At 38.0% G+C, this 21,246-nt stretch overlaps 1 protein-coding gene across 3 annotated transcripts in view; it reads right to left on the minus strand.

Moving 5' to 3' along the window:
• Positions 1-21,246, minus strand: part of ASZ1 (ankyrin repeat, SAM and basic leucine zipper domain containing 1) — a 36,777-nt gene that overhangs the window by 10,826 nt on the left and 4,705 nt on the right. For all 3 annotated transcript variants that reach the window (XM_052668854.1, XM_052668853.1, XM_052668856.1), the window contains exons 3-9: positions 20,110-20,232; positions 16,569-16,680; positions 8,813-8,924; positions 8,376-8,510; positions 5,807-5,919; positions 2,494-2,569; positions 2,103-2,159 (exon numbers count right to left, since the gene is read on the minus strand). In XM_052668854.1, the coding sequence (XP_052524814.1) occupies positions 2,103-2,159; positions 2,494-2,569; positions 5,807-5,919; positions 8,376-8,510; positions 8,813-8,924; positions 16,569-16,680; positions 20,110-20,232 (728 nt within the window). The remainder of the gene's footprint in view (positions 1-2,102; positions 2,160-2,493; positions 2,570-5,806; positions 5,920-8,375; positions 8,511-8,812; positions 8,925-16,568; positions 16,681-20,109; positions 20,233-21,246) is intronic.

Consider the following 21,246-nt stretch of genomic DNA (forward strand, 5'->3'; position numbering starts at 1 on the left):
TATGGAGCAGTTTATAACTTGAAGGAATGCAAGGATTTCAACTTGAAAGAGCCATTGTTTAGGCTCTGTTGTAGAATACAGATAAAGATATTTACAGAGAAAATATCTTCCCGATATAGTTTGATGGAGGAAAGTGTCTCATGTTAGTGACAGGATTTTTTCTCCAGTTCCTTGGATAAAAAGCAGCATGGTTCAGAGGCATCCATCAGAAGTCATCATTAATCTCTGCAGTAATAAGATCCAGGCTATTTAAAAGAGCTGGCTGTTAGTGGAAGATCTGCCATCACACCAAAAACTTTCAACTCTGTTATGAGAAAACAGATCAAATTTTTTTCTACCAGCAGTAAGGGGAGAAACTGTTAGCAGAGTTCTAAAACTATAATCAAGAATTGATGATAACTTATGAAATGGTAATAAGCCAGGTGTGCAATGTTATTTTTTAAATTCCGACTTGAAGACTAATTAATTTACGTCCATGCACAAAATATGACTTATTTTCCAGGCACTGTTTTCTGCTGTTGCCAAGACAAGATGCAAAAAAGAATCCTGCTCCTAGAGAAGTTGTCTTCCTGAGCAAGAACAGCCAGTCCAAGCATCATTCCAGACTGTCCTTTGTATTAAGGAATTCCAAACACATCTGAACACTGAAAGAGAAGTTATCAGTTTGCGCGAAAAGTATTTTGTCTCATCAGTGAAGCTGAAGTATTTTAAGTAAGGCTCAGCTATTCATTTCAGTCCATAATACTCTCCCCTCCTCCAACGCACCCTGGACGAAACAAAATAAAAATGATTACATCAAAACAGGTGGTGAATTTTAATGCATACTCCATCAGATTTGCAGTTCAGTGCAGACATGAGAGCGAGCAGTTCACACTCATGAGGAGAAAACCACAAAAATCTCTTAAGAGTGAAACCCCTGTAAAGGGGGGCTTTAAGGAATCAAATAAAGCCCACACTGGGATGCTACGATCCACACACGTGCTGATATGCCTTGTAATATTAATGTCTAAATCAACTCTTAAAAAAAAATCTTGATTGATAAAACTCCCTATACATGAACCCTCTGAGAATACAGGTATTTCTGAGCTCTGTCAAAACACTGAAAATGCTAGCTCAGTGACAAGACAAATCTCCATGCAGGACAGCCTAGCGACATCAGCTCTGAAGGAACACCAATATCTGCAGTTACGTTTTGATCGCTGCTGCTGGAATACGTGCCTCCTTGGTACCACAAATGTTCTGGCACTGTTCCAGGGTAAAACAACTGGTTATCCAAACCAGAATAGATGGGAAAAGAAGCTGACACTTAGGATGTACACAGATGGCATGAGTAGCAGGTCTGAAGGAGCTAAGTGAACAAGGCCTCTCTGGTAACCCGGACCGGGTACAGACTGCTCAGAAAAATGCTGCAGCCTGAAGTACCTGTGCTGCACCAAGGAGACTCTATAGCACAATTTCATTTTGGCCTCTTCCTTCCAGTGAACAAAACCTTTCATTTTCCAGAGCAGTAATTTCAGTGAGGAGTTTAAGGAAAAAGCAACTGCCCTATTTCTATTACAAAGTAAAACTTTATTAAAAAAGTATCAATTTCTCCTGGACAAGGGTGAAATACTGAGCTTCCCAAATGCAGTAGGCTGCAAGAAAGATTTTTTTTTTTTTTTAACTTTAAAAGAAAGAAAAAAAAGGAAAAAAACCCAACACCTTTAAAATGGATACATAGGATTATTTGCTGCTTATCCTAGCACTGATCTGCATTCAGGGAAAACACACATCATAACAGTGGCAGTAACTAAAATTCAAAATTGAACTATTTCCCGCTCACCCCAACTCCCACTTCATTACAGCAAAGAAACAGAGGGAACCTCCACAGTCAGATGTAGGCAAAGACGACCTGAGAATTCACCTCACAGAATTGAAGGCAGGTCTGTCAGATTACACAAAACAGTCGTCTACATTTACACAGAAATTGAAGAATTTGTCAAAGATTTTGAGAGCAGGTCTTTAAAGATGACTTTTTATAATGGTTAGATATTAATAAAGGTAACATACTGAAACCATTTCTGAAAAAGAAGAAAACAATTTTTGAATTTTTTTAAACTAACCTGTATCATCTCTTCTTTTTGCATGGTCAGAAGCTGCCATAAGTATACATCTCTGTCCTACATAAATCAAAGGATTTTCTGTCACCAAAAATAGTTTCAAAAGAAAACAGTGTTTTCATATTTTTTTTTTCACGTACACTTTACTTCAGTTTTCATAAACAAAAACAATGACCCCATATATCTAAGAAAAACAAGTGTCCTCCAGTTCAGAAATATCACATTGTGACTTATGCTCAAAATCAAAATTAAGCAATCCAGTCCACTGCAGTGGACCTTTACACTTCCAAGGTGAAATTTCACTTAATACATTTACTTAAATGAATGTAGAATTTATTTTGACATTTATGGTATGTTTCACAAAATTATAGATAGCAGACACATTATATCTTACCTTCAATAATCCTATTATGTGTTCTAGACCAATACCATGTAAAAACACTTCCATGGCATCTAAAGTTGAACACGAACTGTAAATGTAAATGTAAATACATTCAATAAAAGTTCAAAATTAAAACAGAGGAAATTAAAAACAAAGCAAAAATACACCCAAAACAAAATGCTACAGAAGAAATCCCAGACTGACACTGACAGATCTAAACCTCTACATTTTTACTGATAGTCTCTTGTAAGCATCATAAGTGTAACTTATAAAATTTTTTTAATTGCATTTTTGGTCTAGTGAGTAGAATTGACCATAAACACAACTGCTATTATATATGAAAACCATTAAGTAGCAGAACGTTTCAACGTTTGAGCAACACGAGGACCTCAAAGTTGCTCACAAAAGCCTGAAAAACCTGGAAGTGGTGTTAAGGAAGATAAAACTGTGCATTCTTATCAGCCGATCATCATACAAACTGGATTCAGCCCAAAGTTGCTACTCTATCAGTTCCATTTAAATCAAAAAAGTTATCAAAAAACCCCAAAAAACCAGGAATGCGTATTTTGAAGACAGCAGAGATAAGTCTGATAAGAAATTCACTGTCAGAAGACCACTGTTCAGAAGGTAGACAAAAGAAACAGTGAAACTCATTTTAAGTTCTGAGCTCAACATCAGGTAAAACATCAGTCTATTCTTCAACCTACTAAAAGATAAAAAGATGAGAACAAAGGTCCAAACAATCAGATGAACAATTGTAATGAACAGAAGAAAAAAGTAGATCACATAAAGTGCAAAAAAACTACTGCAGTTGCTATAACAAACCTTTGCCGAAACCGAATTAAGAAATAGTTTGCTCTCTTGCTGTAGGCCCCCCAAAAAAATCAAGGTTTGCCTTCTTATCCTATCGAAGACTAAATTAAGTTTCTACTCTCAAATTGGCAGAAAACAAAACAACTAATATTAAAAAAATTCTTTGAAAATAGTTCAGAATGCCTAAGAAAACATTTCAGGTTTGCACACTGAGAATCTTGAAAATTCCAAGGATTTCTGCTATTTCGGTACATTTAACCCTTCACAAGGTATGGGCATTCTAAATCGCCTAAGGAAGAGTTAGTGCAGCTTCCACTTCATAGCAAGTCAATAAATCTTTGAGCATAAGGTATGTTTCAGCAGAAAAATATGAGCTTAAAACTACTGTCTCTTCCATGAAGTTGTGCAGAATCATGTTATCCTCTTCCCCTCAACACAAACATCAACAGCCAGCCTCTGGTAAGCAATTCACAGACACATTCGCACAATGTACAACTGACACCCTCATACTGGGGAGAGGAACAGTATGTATGAACATAGAAGAACTACAGTGATCAGATCTTTTTATTTAAGCATTCAAAGCATGTATTTTACAAAGCCTTCGGGAGTCTTTTGATAACTCAAGATCTCTGGTGCAAGGAAAGGACATTTTTCTTTCCGTGAATTGAAGAGAGCTATTCAGCAACTACATGTTTACTTGAAAGCCTCTGCACAAGAGGACTAGCCTAGGAGTTGAAGAAAGCAAATTACTTACAGATACGTTTTCCTCCTTTTAGAATCCAGGCATCTGGAGTCAGGACTGTTGTTCCACTAGATAGCAGAAGTCAGTGACTGAAGTCACCCTCACTATCTGATGTCTACAGAAGGCTGACACAAACATCTGTGACAGTGGGGCAACATGCTGACACCCAGTACTACACGATGCATTAGGAAGGAGCAGATGAGAGAGGAAATGGAAACTGAGAAGACAAGTGGCAATGCTTGCGATGAAAACTACAAGGGCCAATGGTAGGAAGAAGGTATCCAACTCAAGGAGCTATGCTGCTGGAAGATCTCATCACAGCCAACAGCTCCCTCACAAGGGGAAGTGGAAGGGCAGGCGCTGATCTCTTTCTGGTGAGGGTAACAGGGCCCGAGGAAACTATATGAAACTGTGACAGAAGAGGTTCAGGCTGGATATCAGGAAAAGGGTCTTCTCCAAGAAGGTGGTTGGGCACTGGAACAGAGTCTCCAGGGAAGTGGCTATGGCACAGAGCTGCCACAGTTAAGAAGCATCTGCACAATGCTCTCAGAGATCTGATTGGTCTTGTGTGGAGCCTGGAGTTGGACTCAATGATCCTTGTGGGTCCTTTCCAACTTGAGGATATTGTACCTCTTGACTGTCATTACACAAAAAGAACAAACACATGTATGTGTGCGTTTTCAAAGCTTATCAAGATGACTAAGCCTGACAGAACACCCTCTAGCCAGCATCAGGCTTCAACAGGACAAAATTCATTTGAATAACTGCTGCGTAAGGTTACTTCCTTATATCACTAGTAATACACAAGAACAGAGAACAACACAGATAATTAACTTTACCATGCAAAGTCTTCAACCCTCAGCTTCAGAAAGTGCCTCTAAGATGATTGTGGTTGAAGCCCCAGAGGAAAAAAAAACATCTGATGTAAACGTTATTCTAGCAACAGAATCTGATTAGATTCTGTCTGAGACTACCTGAAGTCTGAAGTGCTAATTAATGAACTACCATCAGCCTCATGATATGTAATTTAGTATTTCAAATTCCACATGACCTGGCTAAGCAGGGACACAATATTAAACCGACTAATCAGAACACACCACACAGAGCCTACGGGCACTGAGGATTGTTTTCTCAAGGCTATGCAGCTCAAGGAAGAAAATGGATGGTTTGCTGAGGACTTCTTAGCTGTATGTTCAATGACAAAACAGTACCAAAAACCTTCAAAGCAGGTACTGAAGTCAGCCATGGGACATCTGCATGCTTCAAGTTAGAAGCATGCTTATAAAAGAAATTCTGGAGCTTAAATGCTGTTCATACTTTACTTGGGGTTGCTTGGATGTATGGCTCTCCTCAAGGCGATGCAAGTATCTGAAAGCACGTGGAAAAATGGGGCACAGCTCTTCTTGGTGGCATGAATATGAGAACAGGCATTCAGTAAAAGTATCTGAAATTGAGTATCAAATGAAGATAACCACACAACAAGGAGTATCCAACAAAGGAGCATAAAAATTTAACAGCACTGAAAGTGCCACTGAACCCTGCCTCTACTATACTTTATGCCAATCGAGAGGAAAGGAAGACCTAGAGCATGTTCATAGTTTACAATGCAAAGGAACCATGCAGTCCTGAAAAATGAATATTAACATACTTACTGTGGGCTCTTGGTAGTGCTTCAAATGATACACAGTGCATTTTAGTAAAACTTACTATGAACAAATACAATCTCTCATGAATGTTTATAAATTAAAATTATACCATGAATTTATTTACCTAACACTGTGGTCAGAGGCAGCTGTCAGAAATTTGTACATAGTCTCTTGCTTCACTGTCCCACAGTATTTCCCTTGCAAGTTATTTACAGTCAAAGAGAGTAAACTATAAATCTGAAAGAGCCAAAATGAGTTAGTTAGCATGCATAAAGAAATACACAGAACTCAGACTACAAAGACTTATTTTATGAATTACTACATTTGAGGAACATGAAACATCTGCCACATCTTTTCTAATTCAAGTACAGTAAGGAGTTAAGACTAAGCTCTAAGAGTGTATCACCAGGAACATTTCTGGATGCAAAGCAAGTTTATACGCAACGCAGTCATAAAGGAGTTAGCAACTATTATTTCAGAAGCAGCAATACTCCAACAACTGTTTCCTGTTGTTTGTAGACAAGAGTACCACAAATGGAGTTAAGTTTCCTAAGAAGCTAAATGTATAAAACTATTTTAACACCTCAGTTTCCAATGCGTATACGGACCCAACATTTAGCAGTTTACATCTGACAATTGTCAGATGTTGACTATATTTGGCAGACAAGGATTCTTTCAACTGATTAAACAAGGAAGACTTCTACCAGGTATCACTACACATCAGTGATGGATTCAAAAAACTGCACTGCCCTTGCTAGTTACTAGAAAAGCTAGCAAAGCAAGTAGAATCCTAGTAAAAGTATAAAAGTAAGGGACTGGTGAGATCACTTTTCTGAAATTCAGGTGACTAGCCAGCTTTTTGTCTATACACACACAGTGTGGATTGACTCTGGATAGCACATAAGTCCCCACTTAGTTGCTTGCCCATTCCTTAAAATGGGATAGGGCTGAACTGGAAGAATAAATGTGAGAAAAAAAAAAAAAAAAAAAGTTGGTCAAGATAACAGTATTTTAATTAGAAATGTGTACACACACACACACAAATTCCTAACAAAAAAGTGATGCAAAGGCAAACACACCATCTCCCAGTTGCAAACTGATGCCCAGCCAGGCTCCAAGAAACAGCTACTTAACAAAAATCCCTCTGCTCCTCCCATGTTTTTACTGCTGAGCAAGGCTGTTATATACCAACATGGAATAACCCTTTGGTCACTTCAGCTGTCTCAGCTGCGTCCCCTCTCAGACCCTCACCTACGCTAGCCTGCTTGCTTGCAGGGCTTCCCTGACTAACACAGCAAAGGCCTTGTTGCTGCATAACACTCAGCAACAGTTAAAATACTAGTGCATTATCAACACTGGTTTGGTCACAAATCCAAACCAGCACCACATAAGCTGCTAGGAAGAAAACTTCCACCCCAGCCAAACCCAGAACAATATGCAAGGAAATAAACGTTCCCTCATATAGTTTCTGTTGCCAGAGCCTTTGACAACGCAGAGGGGCTGTCAATGGGCTGAAGAGCAGACAAGCAGACTTCCAAGCTGGAACAAGCTCACAACCATTAAATATCACAGTAACATCTGCATGAGTTTGCAGTAACTGTGCGAAAGCTAACACTTCACAGGTCAAGGAGCAAGACCCACCTCTCAAGTGCAAGGAGCCTGTATTCCCTCTATGTCAGACAGTCATGTTGTAAGACTATGTGGCCACAGCCTGCTGAACAAGTCATTTATCACAGATAGAAAGCATGTGGAGCCCCTTCCAATAAGCTGAGTTGACAGACTGCTGAGCCTCAGACACTGATCTTGTTAGCCTACGCTCTGTGCATAGTTACCATTTTTGCTCCTGCCTAGCCTTGTAATATGACAGGAGGAAAAACAGGAGAGGAAAGACAGTAGAAAAATCACTAAAGTGAATTACATATTTTTAAAGGGACACTAGAAAAAACACTAAGAAGTTATTGGTAAGAGCAACTCAAAGCAAAACACACAAATCTGATTTGATTGATCCACCATGTACCATTTAGTATGGGCAATTAAAAGAATTATTTTAGGAGTATATGTATGCAATGTCTTCAGCAGCTTTCTTCAAACTGGTAATTAGTGACCGCTTTTCCAATGACCTGATGTGATCCAATGATCAATTCACATTGTTTTAAACTGTCTTCTGTCCAAAGAATCTGAGAATAGATTTGGAAAATGGCCAGTACATACCACTGAGTCTCTCTGCCCCTTTAGCTTTGGCCTTTTCACTTTCAGCTTCCAACAGAAATTATAAACTGCCAATTAGTTTGATATCTGCCTTCTCTCACACAGTTGGGCAGCCAGGAAAAAAGAAAACAAACAAAAACGAACACATGACTTTACTACTTCTCACGTCACTGTTACTTACATTACTAATCCCTTGCTCTACATTTCAAATCTGAAGTCAAAGATTCTAAAAAGAAATAAGCCAAAGAAATGACAACAACAAAACACAAAAAAATGCACAACATTTAAAAGCGTTTAAAACCGTGGAAAGTTGGCAGGTGTTCAACTCGCTCCTGTATTGTAGTTACTAAAGTAAAAATTCTGCAGAAAACCATAGGATTAATAGCAGAGATTCTAATGTCAAACTCAAAAAACAAACCAAACACTCCAAAATAAATACAAAAAACCCACAGAATTCACATTTCAAGAGAAATGAAATTAAGTACCTCTGAATGTTCATTGATTTTTGCTATCTCTGCTGCTGTTTTCTTATCCTTTGTCTGTAGATTTTTGTCAGCTCCAAGCTCAAGCAACATAAAGACTACATTTTTATGTCCATGGTGTGCTGCCCATATTAATGCCTACATGAAAAGCAACTTTGTTTTATCAAGCTTGCATACAGAGGAAAAAAAAAAAAAAAATAGGTTCAATGAATAACACAAAATTTATAACTTCATAACTTCTTACATGGCAGAATCTGAAGATAAAGACACGCAGTGCAAAACAATCTCAAGGTAGATGGGTAGATGCACAATAAATAAGCTTGAGTATTTGCTTAAAGAAAGTATATTCAGAAAATAAGCCTATGGGCTCCTGCTTTTTTTTTTTTTTTTTAATACTTTTAAATAATTAGTTGAAATATATACATAAGTAAACCACTTACTGAATATCCATTTTCATCTTGAGCATTTATGTGTGATCCATGAGCAACAAGAAGACTAACAACGTGAGGACAGCCTTTTCTAGCTGCATACATCAGTGGAGTCATTTGTTTCCTGGAAGGAACAGTGACAAGCATATCAAGCTGTTAAAATCCAGCTGTATGATCAGATAGGGTACTTCAATTCTGCAAATACTCTCTTCTGTAGAGCCATTTTCGCCGAGAATGAAAGCCCATGGCACAGTGTTTATGCTTTACCACAAGGTTCAATTTATCAGAACATAAGATTTAGTAACTGATTTACATCAGTTAGCATTTTTTATACATTTTAGGAATTGCTATTTATTTTCTAACTGAAAAGAAATCAAGAGTTAGTTACTGCCCTCTGCACTTAGAGGACATTCCCAGAAGATAGAGGAAACTTAGAGGAATCACTCCTGGAGATTAGAATATAAACTTATAGTTTGTACTTCTAGGAGAAGAAGTTAAAAACTATTTTACCACTTTCAAATTCAAATACTGCATTACATCAAATATTCTTAACACTTCTCAGCTATGAAAAGCTTTCTGGTTTAGAAATGTGTTTCTCAAGGTCATCTCTCTTGTTGCTACCACAGACCCAACGGCAGGCTCTCAATGAAAGCACATGAAGCAGCTTCATAAAGGAATGAGCATAGTCAGAGATCACAGTTTCTATGTTAATAAAGCAGAGAATATCAGCTTATCACCCATTTTAAAATTCAGTTCAGAGAAAAAAAAAAAAAAGTGGCAGAGCATTACTTGTCACATAAAAAAATGTAAAGAACACAGCTTAAGTGATAAATTCTTCACACAGTTTAAATGAAAGTTCTGGAAAGAAAAAAAGTATTTTTGTGGAGGACAAGTTATAAAACATAATATTTCTCTTGTTAAAGACGAATGAACAACTATATACATATTAAGATTAACAACTATATACATACTTGCAAAACTCTGACAAAAACATTACCAGGAAAAAAATCACTGGCCACACAACTATGGATAATGTGCAAAATAGGTACAGTGCAAAACCACAGCATGCACAAGAACAACCAACATTCAGAGCCTTCCTGAGCATACCTGAAAGAAGTCATCAGGGAATTACATAGAAATGCCATACTAAAAATGTTTATAAATACTAAAAGTAAACGTACATCAAAATACTTATGTCCTTGGCCTTTTCCTAATTTTCCATTCCCGCAGGTATGTTAACATTTGCTCTTTTACACGTACAAAACTATTACTTGTAACTGTGTAAGTAGAAATTACAGATACCACCTTTCCCATTATTCTATTTATTTTGTTTATATCCCCAAATGTGATGACAACAGTCTATTACGCTTCCTCTTAGATGCTTGTAAGATGAAGCCATAGTGAACTGGTCTGATGTTTTTCAGAAACATATCTAAATTTATCTAAATATACATATTGCTCAAAAGATTCTGTTCAGAAAATATCTTTTTAGTAGCCTGATTGTTTCTCTATGGTGTAATAAGACTAAAGACTGACAAGCATGTAGTATTGCAGGAGAAAGCTGTTGAGTTTCTGGGTTCTATGAAGTAAACAGTTATAAGCCAAAATATTTTACTAATGGTGTTCAATTAAAAATGTGCCATATCTTAAAATGTGGGGTTTTTTTCCCTAAAAAAAGCAGTGCGTATTTCTAACATATGGCTCTGTAAAAAAAATCTGATGTAAAAGTTTATTTTACAACAACACCCTGCCATGAATGCAGATCTAGAGATAACTCTGTGACAGGAAGGTTCTTAGAGTTAGGGTAGTATGGTTAGGTTGCAGTTGGACTTGATGATCTTTAAGGTCTTTTCCAACCAGAGCAATTCTATGATTCTATGAATGCAATTTGGGACCAGAAACGTTTTCTGAAATGGTTTCTTACCAGTAATTTCAATGCCGACCACTAGAGGGACCCCAAAATACACATGTATACCTAGTAGATTTCATCAAACGCTGCCTTTCTATAGCTACAGCTACGGCTTTGCTCATTCTTCTTCATTATTTCTTAATCTCAACATCTGTTATTACCTGTCAGGATAACGTGGTACAATACAAGTGTAGTTAAAAGTCCACTGCAAAAATTTCAGACATACACAAAAATGGAAACAATTTGACAATGTCCCACACGACAACTGAATCACAGAATTAAGTGAATTGGAAAGGACCTTAAAGATCATCCATTTCCAATCCCCCTGCCATGGGCAGGGCTTCATCCACTATGTCAAGTTTTTCTGCATATCTCCAGGGATGGGGCAATCTGTTCCAGTTGTTTAAGTTCTCTAGACTGTAAGTTGTCTAAATTAGAGACACAGATTCAACAGATGGACGACTCAGTGGACAAGAAATTAGCTGGATGGTCGAACTCATTGTGATCAATGGCTCCACGCCCAGGTGGAGAACATTGATGACTGGCATTCCTCAGGGGCCAGTATTGGGATCAGCACAATTTAACATCTTAGTAAATGACACAGACAATGGAATTGAGTGCATTCAGCAAGTTTATAGACAACACCAAGTTGTGTGGTGCAGTTGGTGGTGCTGAAAGGAAGAGATGCCATCCTGAGAAACCCTGAGAAGCTTCAGAAGCTTGCCTGTACAAACCTCATTAAGTTCAGCAAGACCAACTGCAAAGTCCTGCATATGGGTTTGGGTAATCCCAACTATCAATAGAGCCTGGTGATGAACGAGTTGAGAGTTGCTCTGCAGAGGACTTAGGTGTGTTGTTTGATAAAGCTCAATGCAAGCCAGCAATGTATGCTTACAGCCCAGAAATCCAACTGTATCCTGAGCTGCATCAAAAGAAACAAACATCAGGTCAAGAGAGGTGATTTTTCTCCCCTGCTCTCCTAAGAACCCATGTGCAGTACTGTGTTTGGCTTGAGAGCCCCAACATAGGGCAAACATGGAACTAGTGGAGCAAATCCAGAGAAGGGCTAAAAGGATGATCAGAGCTGGAACATCTCTCCTACAAAGACAGGCTGAGAAAGATGGGGATATTTAGCCTGGAGAAGAGGCTTCAGGGAAACATTACAGTGGCCTTCAAGTACCTAAATGGGGCCTAAAAGAAAGCTAGAAACAGACTGCCCCCCTCCCCCCCCCCCCTCCCCCCTCCTGTTCTGATTGAATAAAAGGAAGGTGAAACAGTCTCTTTCTTTGGCAGCCTCAGAGACCAAACGGTAGTGTGATGTTTAAGCTGATGCATTTTTAAGGAAATAGTTGGAGTACAGATATATCTGGAGGTTCTTTCTACTTTCAGTGTTATTTTTATGAAACTTGCCCACTACTACCACCTCACAATTATCTTCTACTTTTAAAAAAAAAAAAAAAAAACTACCAAGCAGAACTCCAAAAGCTACAGAACAGTCTTTTCTCTGGAGCACAACATGCAGTGGTTACAACTGTACAGTACTGCAAAGATGACATCTGAAATCAAGGCACTGAGTCAAACAAGCAATGAGAAAGCATCACCACTGCTAAGTAAAATCAAATAAATGTGATGTTTAAAAGGTCTGATGACATTAATAGGCATTATGACTTCAAGCATCCCATTTTACATATGTTTTAATTTAAAGGGATAGAGTCTCTTTCAAGGTAGAAACATTTACAGTGCTGAATAAATATGCAATTGTATTTATGCAACTCTACCTATGCGAGGGCACCATTTCATGCCTTAGTCCCACAACCAATGCTTCAGAAAGCAAGATATATCCACATGCACGTCTGAAAGAGGGAGATTAGAGTAGTAAGAAAAACAAACCTAATCCATCAAAGAAACCAAGATTTACGATATACAGATAGATATAAAAAAATAAATCCTCCATTATTTGTTAATGTTGAAGAAAAATTAACTGTACTCATACACCTTACTGTAATCAGGAAAAAATGTACACAGGAAGTTTTGTGATAACTACTCACAGTAAAAGATTTGAAGAATCCTTTCCTCATTTTGAGGAGCCCTGCAGACACTGCAGCCTCAGTGTCTTGTGCCAAAGGCTTTGCTCAAGTCTAGGTAGACTATATCAATAGTCCTTCCCTCATCCACCACGTGGATTACTCAACCACAGAAGAAGGTCAGGTTGGTCAAGCAGGACCTGTCTTTTATGAATCCATGCTGGCTGGGCCTGATCCCATGGTCGCCCTATATATGCCATGTGATCTCTCTTAAGATGATCTGCTCCATAACCTTCCCTGGCACCAAGGTCTGTCTGACATGACTGTAGTTCCCTGAATCCTCCTTAAGATTCTTGTTGTAGATGAGAGTCACGCTGACAAGCTTCCAATCCTCTGTGGCCACTCTGGTTGACCAGAAACACTGACAGATGATGGAAATGAGCTTGGGAATCACTTCTGACAGCTCCTTCAGCACCTTCAGGTGGATCCCATCCAGCCCCGCAGACTCGTGGCAGTTGAGATGGAGTGGTAGGTCTCCGTTTCTACCTGAACCATGGGGGATTTATTCTGCTCCTCATTCAAGACTTCCAGGTCAGGGGTAGAAAATCACAAGGATAATTGGTCTGACTTTTAAAGACAGATGCAAAGAAGGCACTGGGAACATCAGTGGTCACGTTCCCCACTGCATCCAGTAAAGGATGGAGATTCTCTTTAGCCCTCCTCTTAGAGTTAACATATTTGCAAAAACGCTTTTTGTTCTCTTTCACTACAGTGACCAGGCTGAACTGAAGCTTGACTTTAGCCTTTCTAATTTTCTCCCTGTGCATCCTAACAACTTCTTTGTATTCTCCCCAAGTTGTCTGTCATTTCTTTCACAGGAAGTACTTTCTTTTCTCCTGGAGCCTCACAGAAAGTTTCCTGTTCATGCACACTGGTCTTCTCCCTTACCTGCTCATTTCACAGCACAGACACAGCCTGCTCCAGTGCCCCTAAAACTTCCTTCTTGAAGAGCCTTCCTAGACTCTCTCATCCTTCAGGACTGACTTCCAATAGACCCTCCTTACCAGTGGCCTGGCCACTAGCATTTTTGCTGATCCCCCTCCTGACTTCACCAAGAATAGAGAACTCTTAATATTCCGTGGTCGCTTTGCGCAGGACAGCTCCCAAAGCTCCCAACCTCCACACCTCCCATCAGTCCTTCTCTGTGAACAGCAGGTCTAATAGCAAACCTCCCTGGTAGGCTCTCTTACTAGCTGCAACAGTGGAAATAGCCCTTATGAACAAAGTTCTCTGCTAAATTCAATTCAGTATTTGATGGGGGTTTTTTGTTGGTTTTTAATTTTTTTTTTTATTTTTATTTTTATTTTATTATTCCCCTGTACTGACATTTGACCAACATACAATGTCTTTCCGAGTTTATGACGTTAGAATAAGACTTGCAAATTAATGAGGTATAATATAATGAGATAAAAGATCATGAAGTATAATATCACGAGATAATTTTCTCTTCGTAGGTCAAAGACATTTACTCAATTGGTATTAAATGCACTAGTTTTCTTGCCTCTGGCCATAAAACACACCCTAATGCATTAATTTTTCCCAAGCTATTTTCCTTTACTAAAATGTATTATTAGTCATTTGGTGTAGTTAATTATCACACCACGATAATGTCAAGGTCTTTGAAATTATTATGTGGCAGTACAGACTTACTATCTTATAAATAGCAATAAATATCTTGCTAAAATTGAAGCATTACACAATTGCTTTATTCTGACTGTGCAACCTGGAGACCCACCTTGTGAACTCAGCAGTACTGAGACAAGAATTAGATACACTCACTACCGTCTTGCCAACAGAGCAAAGCAGGCAAAAGCTTCCATTGTAAAACTTCCGTTGTGCTTTTTTATAACCTTCAAAACTACTCAGTGTAAGCAGAATTGAATGTATGTAGGCAACTTAACAACAGACTTCAACAGCAATTATATTTTAATGTGTACGCTCTCCTGTACCTAACAGTATGCTTCAGTCTCAATCTACAAGAGAAGTTTAGTTTTGGAATACTCATACTTTTTTCCACTTCTCCCTGCCACCCCAAAATACCTAGGACAGCCTTAGTCACTGACCAGGCACATCCATCCCGCGTTCTTCTTGTAAAGCCATTAGGTTTTTTTTACTGCACTTTACCTAAATAAGAACTTGTAAGATGCCACCATTAAGATCCAAAGTTTACGAAACACAACCTCAGTGACAGTTCTGTTAGCTTAGCTGTCAGTTCATCATACATTTTCCTTCTGTCTAAAATAGTCAAAGGTTAATTTTAATAAAATCAGTGTCCCTTTAAGAAAGCAGTGCAGGTTAAAAGAACTTTAAAAAGCAAGTAAACAAAATCAAATAAATAACAAAGAGTCTGCTCAAATATTTCCAGGATTTACAAAAAGCTGAAGTACACAATTTATATGCTGAAGCAAGAGGGAGGTAAATTTCACAAGATAAGCAGAACATATATTTTTCAAGCTAGCATTCATTTAAATGAAATACTGAGCACAGTAACTCCACAAACACCACATAGAGCAGGTCTTAAAATATCTTCCCATCTCACCTACCCATTACCTTGCTTCTTGTCTTTCTAAACTTCTCAGTTTGCACTTACACTTTCTTACACTACCTTCTCTACAAACCTTTCTTGTTTCCTATTTTTGATTCAGCAAAAATATAAATTACTCTTAGTACATTCTCCTCAATACTATTCTATTTCAAATAAACCATTCACCTACAGACTCCTACACCCATATTCATTCTTTGATGACATTTCAAATGAGTTTATTTTTCACCACCCACCACACCTACCCCTACACATTTCATGAATTAGACAAAAAAAACAACAACAAAAGCAACACAACCTAGCAAGTTTCCATTTATCAGCTTCAGATGATGTGAAACCAAAAGGCTTTCCATACCAGCACTACTCAGAGATCAATAGAGAAAGGTTTCTATTCTCTGTGCATTAATACTATGATTACGGTAAGGTTTGGGGCCCAACACAGTATGAGTTCTACAAATAAGAGCCAATAGACTTCCAGTGCTTCTGCATTGCTACATAGTCCACATATCTTAAGTACTGTGGTAAAGAGGTGAAAGAGTTGTGGTGTAAAAAGTGAATTTCAGTTAACTGAAAAACAAGCAATTACAATGCACCCCAAACAGAAACCTTCCAGCACAGGGATGAGAGTTTATCACAGTCAGACCACGAGCTTTCTTTACGACGTAAAATACAAGTTGCATCAGACTATGCAACTACAGACAACTTACAGTGCATTGCTTCAGACTGTTTAGACATGACATGGTAATCCAAGAAATAAGCTGTCATTTTAACAAATAAAATAACGCATGCTTGTACTGGAATAAATGTATTCTATTTACAAAGATTTTTACTTTCACCATAGAAATCTTGTTCATGAAAGGAATACAGCTAGACATGCACAAAAAAACTCAAAATCAGGGCATATATATCACATATCTTTATATAGGATAAGAAATATGACCTGGGAAGGGCAGAGGACATTTCCTGTAATTACATTGTGGTCAAACAAAAGATTAAGGTTAGTTATTATCTTAAGAAAAAAAAAAAAAAGCACAAATTAAGATTGATAAAATTGCTCATACACATACTTACTCAGATAAACTACTATATTAGGAGAAAAAACACCTGCACATTTATCTTCCTATATATATATACAGTAGAAGATAATACAAAGCTAATGAAGTAGACTTAACTCGCAACAAGCACATCTAAAAATTTCTCTACAATAACACTAAAGTTTACATATTTTTGTACCTGCAAGCAAGGTTAGGGTCAACATTCCTTGACAGAAGTAGTTCTACGGTCTTCAAGATCTTTTTCTCTGAAGCATCAGCAGCACAGGCTGCCATCAGCACCGTGTACTTATCTGTTTTGAAACTCACAGTTAGAAAATTACATACATAAATTTAAATACCATGCAAATCCAAAAGTTTCTTTAAAAGCCTTAACATTTGCTAGAGCTCTAAATCAGGTTCTGATAAACTAAGATACTCAGAAAAAGGTAAACTTGTTTTTCTTCCAGCAAATGTCACTAGAATTATCATTTTAGATGGAAGCACCAAATAAGAGAAGAAGACTAGAGTCAATGAATGTAGCAGAGCTTCCATCTCTACTGAAGGTGAGGATGCTGCTTAGCTACCCCCCAAAAAAACCTGTTGAAGCTTAACTTCAGGTTCTTGTTTCTCACATCTTGGTCTACACCAGTAGCTTCATTATTCCCTGTTCCTCCCCACCTCTTCCCAAAACACAATCAAAGAAGAAACAATTTACAGGAAGTTAAAAAAAACCAAAACCCATAGCAATGTAAATTTTAGGCAGAATAGAGATCCATCGAACGCAGTTGAAACAGTAAGGTCTTAATGAAATGGCTTAAGGAAATCAGTTTAAGAACTTAGACGGCTTTTATGCAGCAGTGACAAGAGAAAGACGGCAAAAAAAGAACATTTTTTAAAATGTTCTTTAAATTCACATCTGTATAATACATGAGATTGAACAGGAGGGACCAGTGTATTTAATCCAGCTCTGAAGCCAACAGGGCGCCACAGGATCACTCTGCTCATGAAGCAGAACTGCACACCACTGCCGTTTGTCCAGAGAACAGAGATCATTTTTCCTACAGTCTTCCTGCAGATGAACCTCAGCCAGGACCTCAGTGAGCTCTCTGGCTCTACAATCAGTTAGGAGACCGCTGTTTGAACAACTTATTGCATAAACCCGCATACAAGTTCAAACATGCCTTTCACAATTGAACCAGCGTAATGTTGACTGCACATACTTCTGATCATACTGCGAAGCGTTCCAATGTATTCTCTCTTCCCTGTTAAACCTGAAGATTGTGTACGCACTAACACCTCTGTCAGATGAAATCAGATTTTATTTCAGAAGTTTCTTCTGTGCTTTACCTCAATCTGCTCTACTTCTCACGATTTCTTGTCCCCCACTACTCCAATCTAAGACCTTGTGTTCAAATTCACCTTGGTTTTTCTACACCATCTTGTAACTTTCAACTATGTCACATAGAAATTGTACCACGTATAAACAAAAACTTCAGCATGTTACACAAAAAAATCATGTTTCATGGAGTTAAAGTCCTGAATAAGTAATTAACATTTCAGGAAATTATATAATGCACTGACAGATTCTTAGTCAAATGTTTAACCCATTATCAACAATAACATGAACTGAAAGGCTGGCAGGACTTTAAAAAAAAAGACAGCAACAAACATTATTAATTTGGGAATTATATTTAAGAGGAAACTGTAGTTGTATTCATACTCAGTAGCTCAGAAGATGAACTACTCTCCTTGCACAAAGGAGAGGAAGTTGATTCCTGTGTGCTAAAATGTAGCTCATGCAACACACAGGTTTCTCTTTTGTGCAGAGAAACTGGTAAGAGACTGCAAAAATACCAGTCTGTATGATTAGCTGAAAAATCCTGAAGACATGGTGAATTTACACCTCAAAGACACTACATTCTGATCTCATTGCATGTGAGTATTACATCCAGTTCCTTGTTCTTCATGACTACCAACTCATTTTACTATTTGGGTAAAGTTAAGCAACCAGCTTACAAAGAATAACCGTAATGTGGCGAGAGTTAATTAACAGTATAGCTACTATTAGATTATAAGGTTATAGGACTGTTAGTATAGAATCACTGCTGATACAGAACAACCAGGACTGGCGACACTCCGTACATCAGGATGGCATAGCTTTCTCAAACACATTTGGATTTATACGTAACAATGACTGGCAAGACTGCTCCCGGCTGGACAGTATTCCATTGTGTGCATGCCCTAGCTACTGTTTCCCCACACAGACGAGCAGGGAAACCAGCTAAGAAACCTGATCCCAACTGGTCACACACTGAAGAAATGCCTCATATGTTGGTTAACTGGCTGGCTGAAACTGCTGCCCATAGCAGTTGCTGCCCAACATTTAGCTTTCTACAACCAAAAACACTGAACAGGTATGAGTTGCAGGCAGCCACACGGAAGTCCTCTATTGTTGACTACAAGGACACTTAGAAGCACAACTGCTTTTTGTGCAAGCAATCAGAGTTCATACTCTGATCAGCTCCTAAGAAGTTCAAGAAAAATTTAAAGCCAGGTATCTACCATCTGCACTGCAGTTTACTACTTCTATTACAAATGCTGGCAAGCTACTGGAAGGTAAGGTCACTGTTTTATGTACTTCACAATGCTGTGCCCTTTGTCAGCATCATCTGTATTGTGATGTCCTTTCTTGATCTTCCAACACAGTGAAACAGAAAGAAAATACCGCAGTTGAAGTAGGAAAGCCTTCTTAATAAGCTGTAAAAACTGACAGAGGAGATGGTATTACCTAGAAGTTCCACTGAACTCTTGCAGAAAAACCCGATCCAGAAACACAATGAAGAATAGTTTTCACTTAATACAAAACTTGTCCTCTAGATTTAGAAGTCCGCATTTGTTCCTTATTAATTAGACAGCTATTCCAGTAGACACTTTATTTCTTCAATTACTGCCCAGAGGAGGAGAATTACTGTTCATCATCACCTTGCAAAACTCACATTTGACCTGCTCCTGAGACTGCTAGGGTGCAGTCAGTAAAAAATAATTAAAAAAAATAATCCCTATTAACTATTAACCTAAAATCCACTACGTATTTTTACTTTAGTCTGAAAGAAGACACAGCACAATCATATGGACAGGTCACCTGGCATGTTTGAAAGGGCAATGTTGAGTGGCTGGAGAGCAATAAACTGGTACAGTTGAGCCGAGAATAAAAGCACATGTGGCCTTAAAGATGAATCCGTAACTCATATCCAGTTGGAAAGCTGAACAGAAGAATCATTACATTTTTGAGTAAACAAAAAATTTGTTAGATTTAGAAGGGATGAGATAATGTAATCGTGATAAATTTAAAAACAGTAGGCACCAATTACAATTTGGGATTCCAGCTGTTTCCTGCAGTACATACTACATAACAGGACATTCTAACTCTAAAACTTCATGGGAGAATTTTTTAACAAGTATTTCCAAGCTCCATTTTTAAAGAAGCACTTGGGGATTGAGAGATAGAAGGGAGACAGAGAAAAAAGAGAAAGAGGGAACAAAAAAACTCTATTAACTGAACCCAGATGAGACCCAAGAACACATTTTTTTTAATTTAAACCTACTACTTTTAGTTCAAAATTAGGAAATTTAGAGTGTGAATTTGGATTTTTTTCCTACATATATACAAAAAGAGAACAAGGGTAGGACAGTGTCTGTTACTGAGAGGTACTGGATGCTAAGTTTCATTTATATCTTACCTATTTCAAAACACGCATTAGCACCTCTGTCCAGAAGAAGACGTACTACTGCATCATCAGCCACACTGGCAGCATGCATCAGGGGAGTCCATCCAAACTGAATGCTAGCTTCTATGTTTATCCCTGTCAAAATTAAAATGCTAAAATTTTAAAACTACACCAAAACAAAGATGCATTCTGTAATCCTCATTCCAATGTGTTGTTATCAAAGTTACACTCCTTTTGCACACAGACCTAGTGAGAGGACTTGCACATTATGTTTTCATTTTATATATACAACTTTGCCTGGAATATCAAAAAACAACTTTCAGAACTGACCCAAAAGAAGCCTAGCTCTCAATGCAGTTAATGCACAAATAGGAAAATTACATTGAACAAACACATATGTGATAAATCTAGCTGCAAAAATACACACATTCTACAGCTTTACCTCAATCAACCTCTTCCCACCATTATTTTCATTCTTACCAAGCTGTGGTAGAACCAACTTGCTTGTCATACCACTAGTATCACACCAAGATTTTCCTACTTCATAGCTCCTTTTAGTCTCTGCTATCCAATGTAGCTTAGCAAATACCAGTTTTTTGCATTCCATACTAACAAAATATGAGCTTAACAGAAGGAAACAGAGGATAATGCCAGATTCAGTCAAAATCACAAGTTCTGTCTGTTAATCAGTATAATGGCAAGGCCACAGCTTCTCCTGGGGATAAAACTAACCTTGACAGACTACCCTCCCAAATTCACCAAAAACTAAGTGCCAGACCCAGCAACTTACCTAACAACTTTCAAATAAAAACCTCTGTAGATTTTCATAGTAAGATGAATCACTCCTTCAATAATTCCTCAAATATTATTTCCTCTATAGCACTTAGTTTCCATCTGCTGATTCCATGTTAGTCAAACATTTGATTATGAACAATTAAAACTACTTTTTTTTTTTTTTACAGTAGACAGTTGTGGGGAAAAAAATGCTATCCTAAAAAACTCCCGGTAGTTGAGCTATCTGCATATTTCTCCATGCAGGATGTGTATTTACTTTCCCTGCCTTGGTGGCTTGTCAAAGATGCAATCAGTGTAAGCATCATGAAGTCATTAAAGCTGAGGGAGTAAAAAGTCACTGCTCTAGGATTGATT

The sequence above is a fragment of the Tympanuchus pallidicinctus genome, unplaced genomic scaffold (genome assembly GCF_026119805.1).
Source record: "Tympanuchus pallidicinctus isolate F22 unplaced genomic scaffold, pur_lepc_1.0 scaffold8, whole genome shotgun sequence".
NCBI lineage: Eukaryota > Metazoa > Chordata > Aves > Galliformes > Phasianidae > Tympanuchus > Tympanuchus pallidicinctus.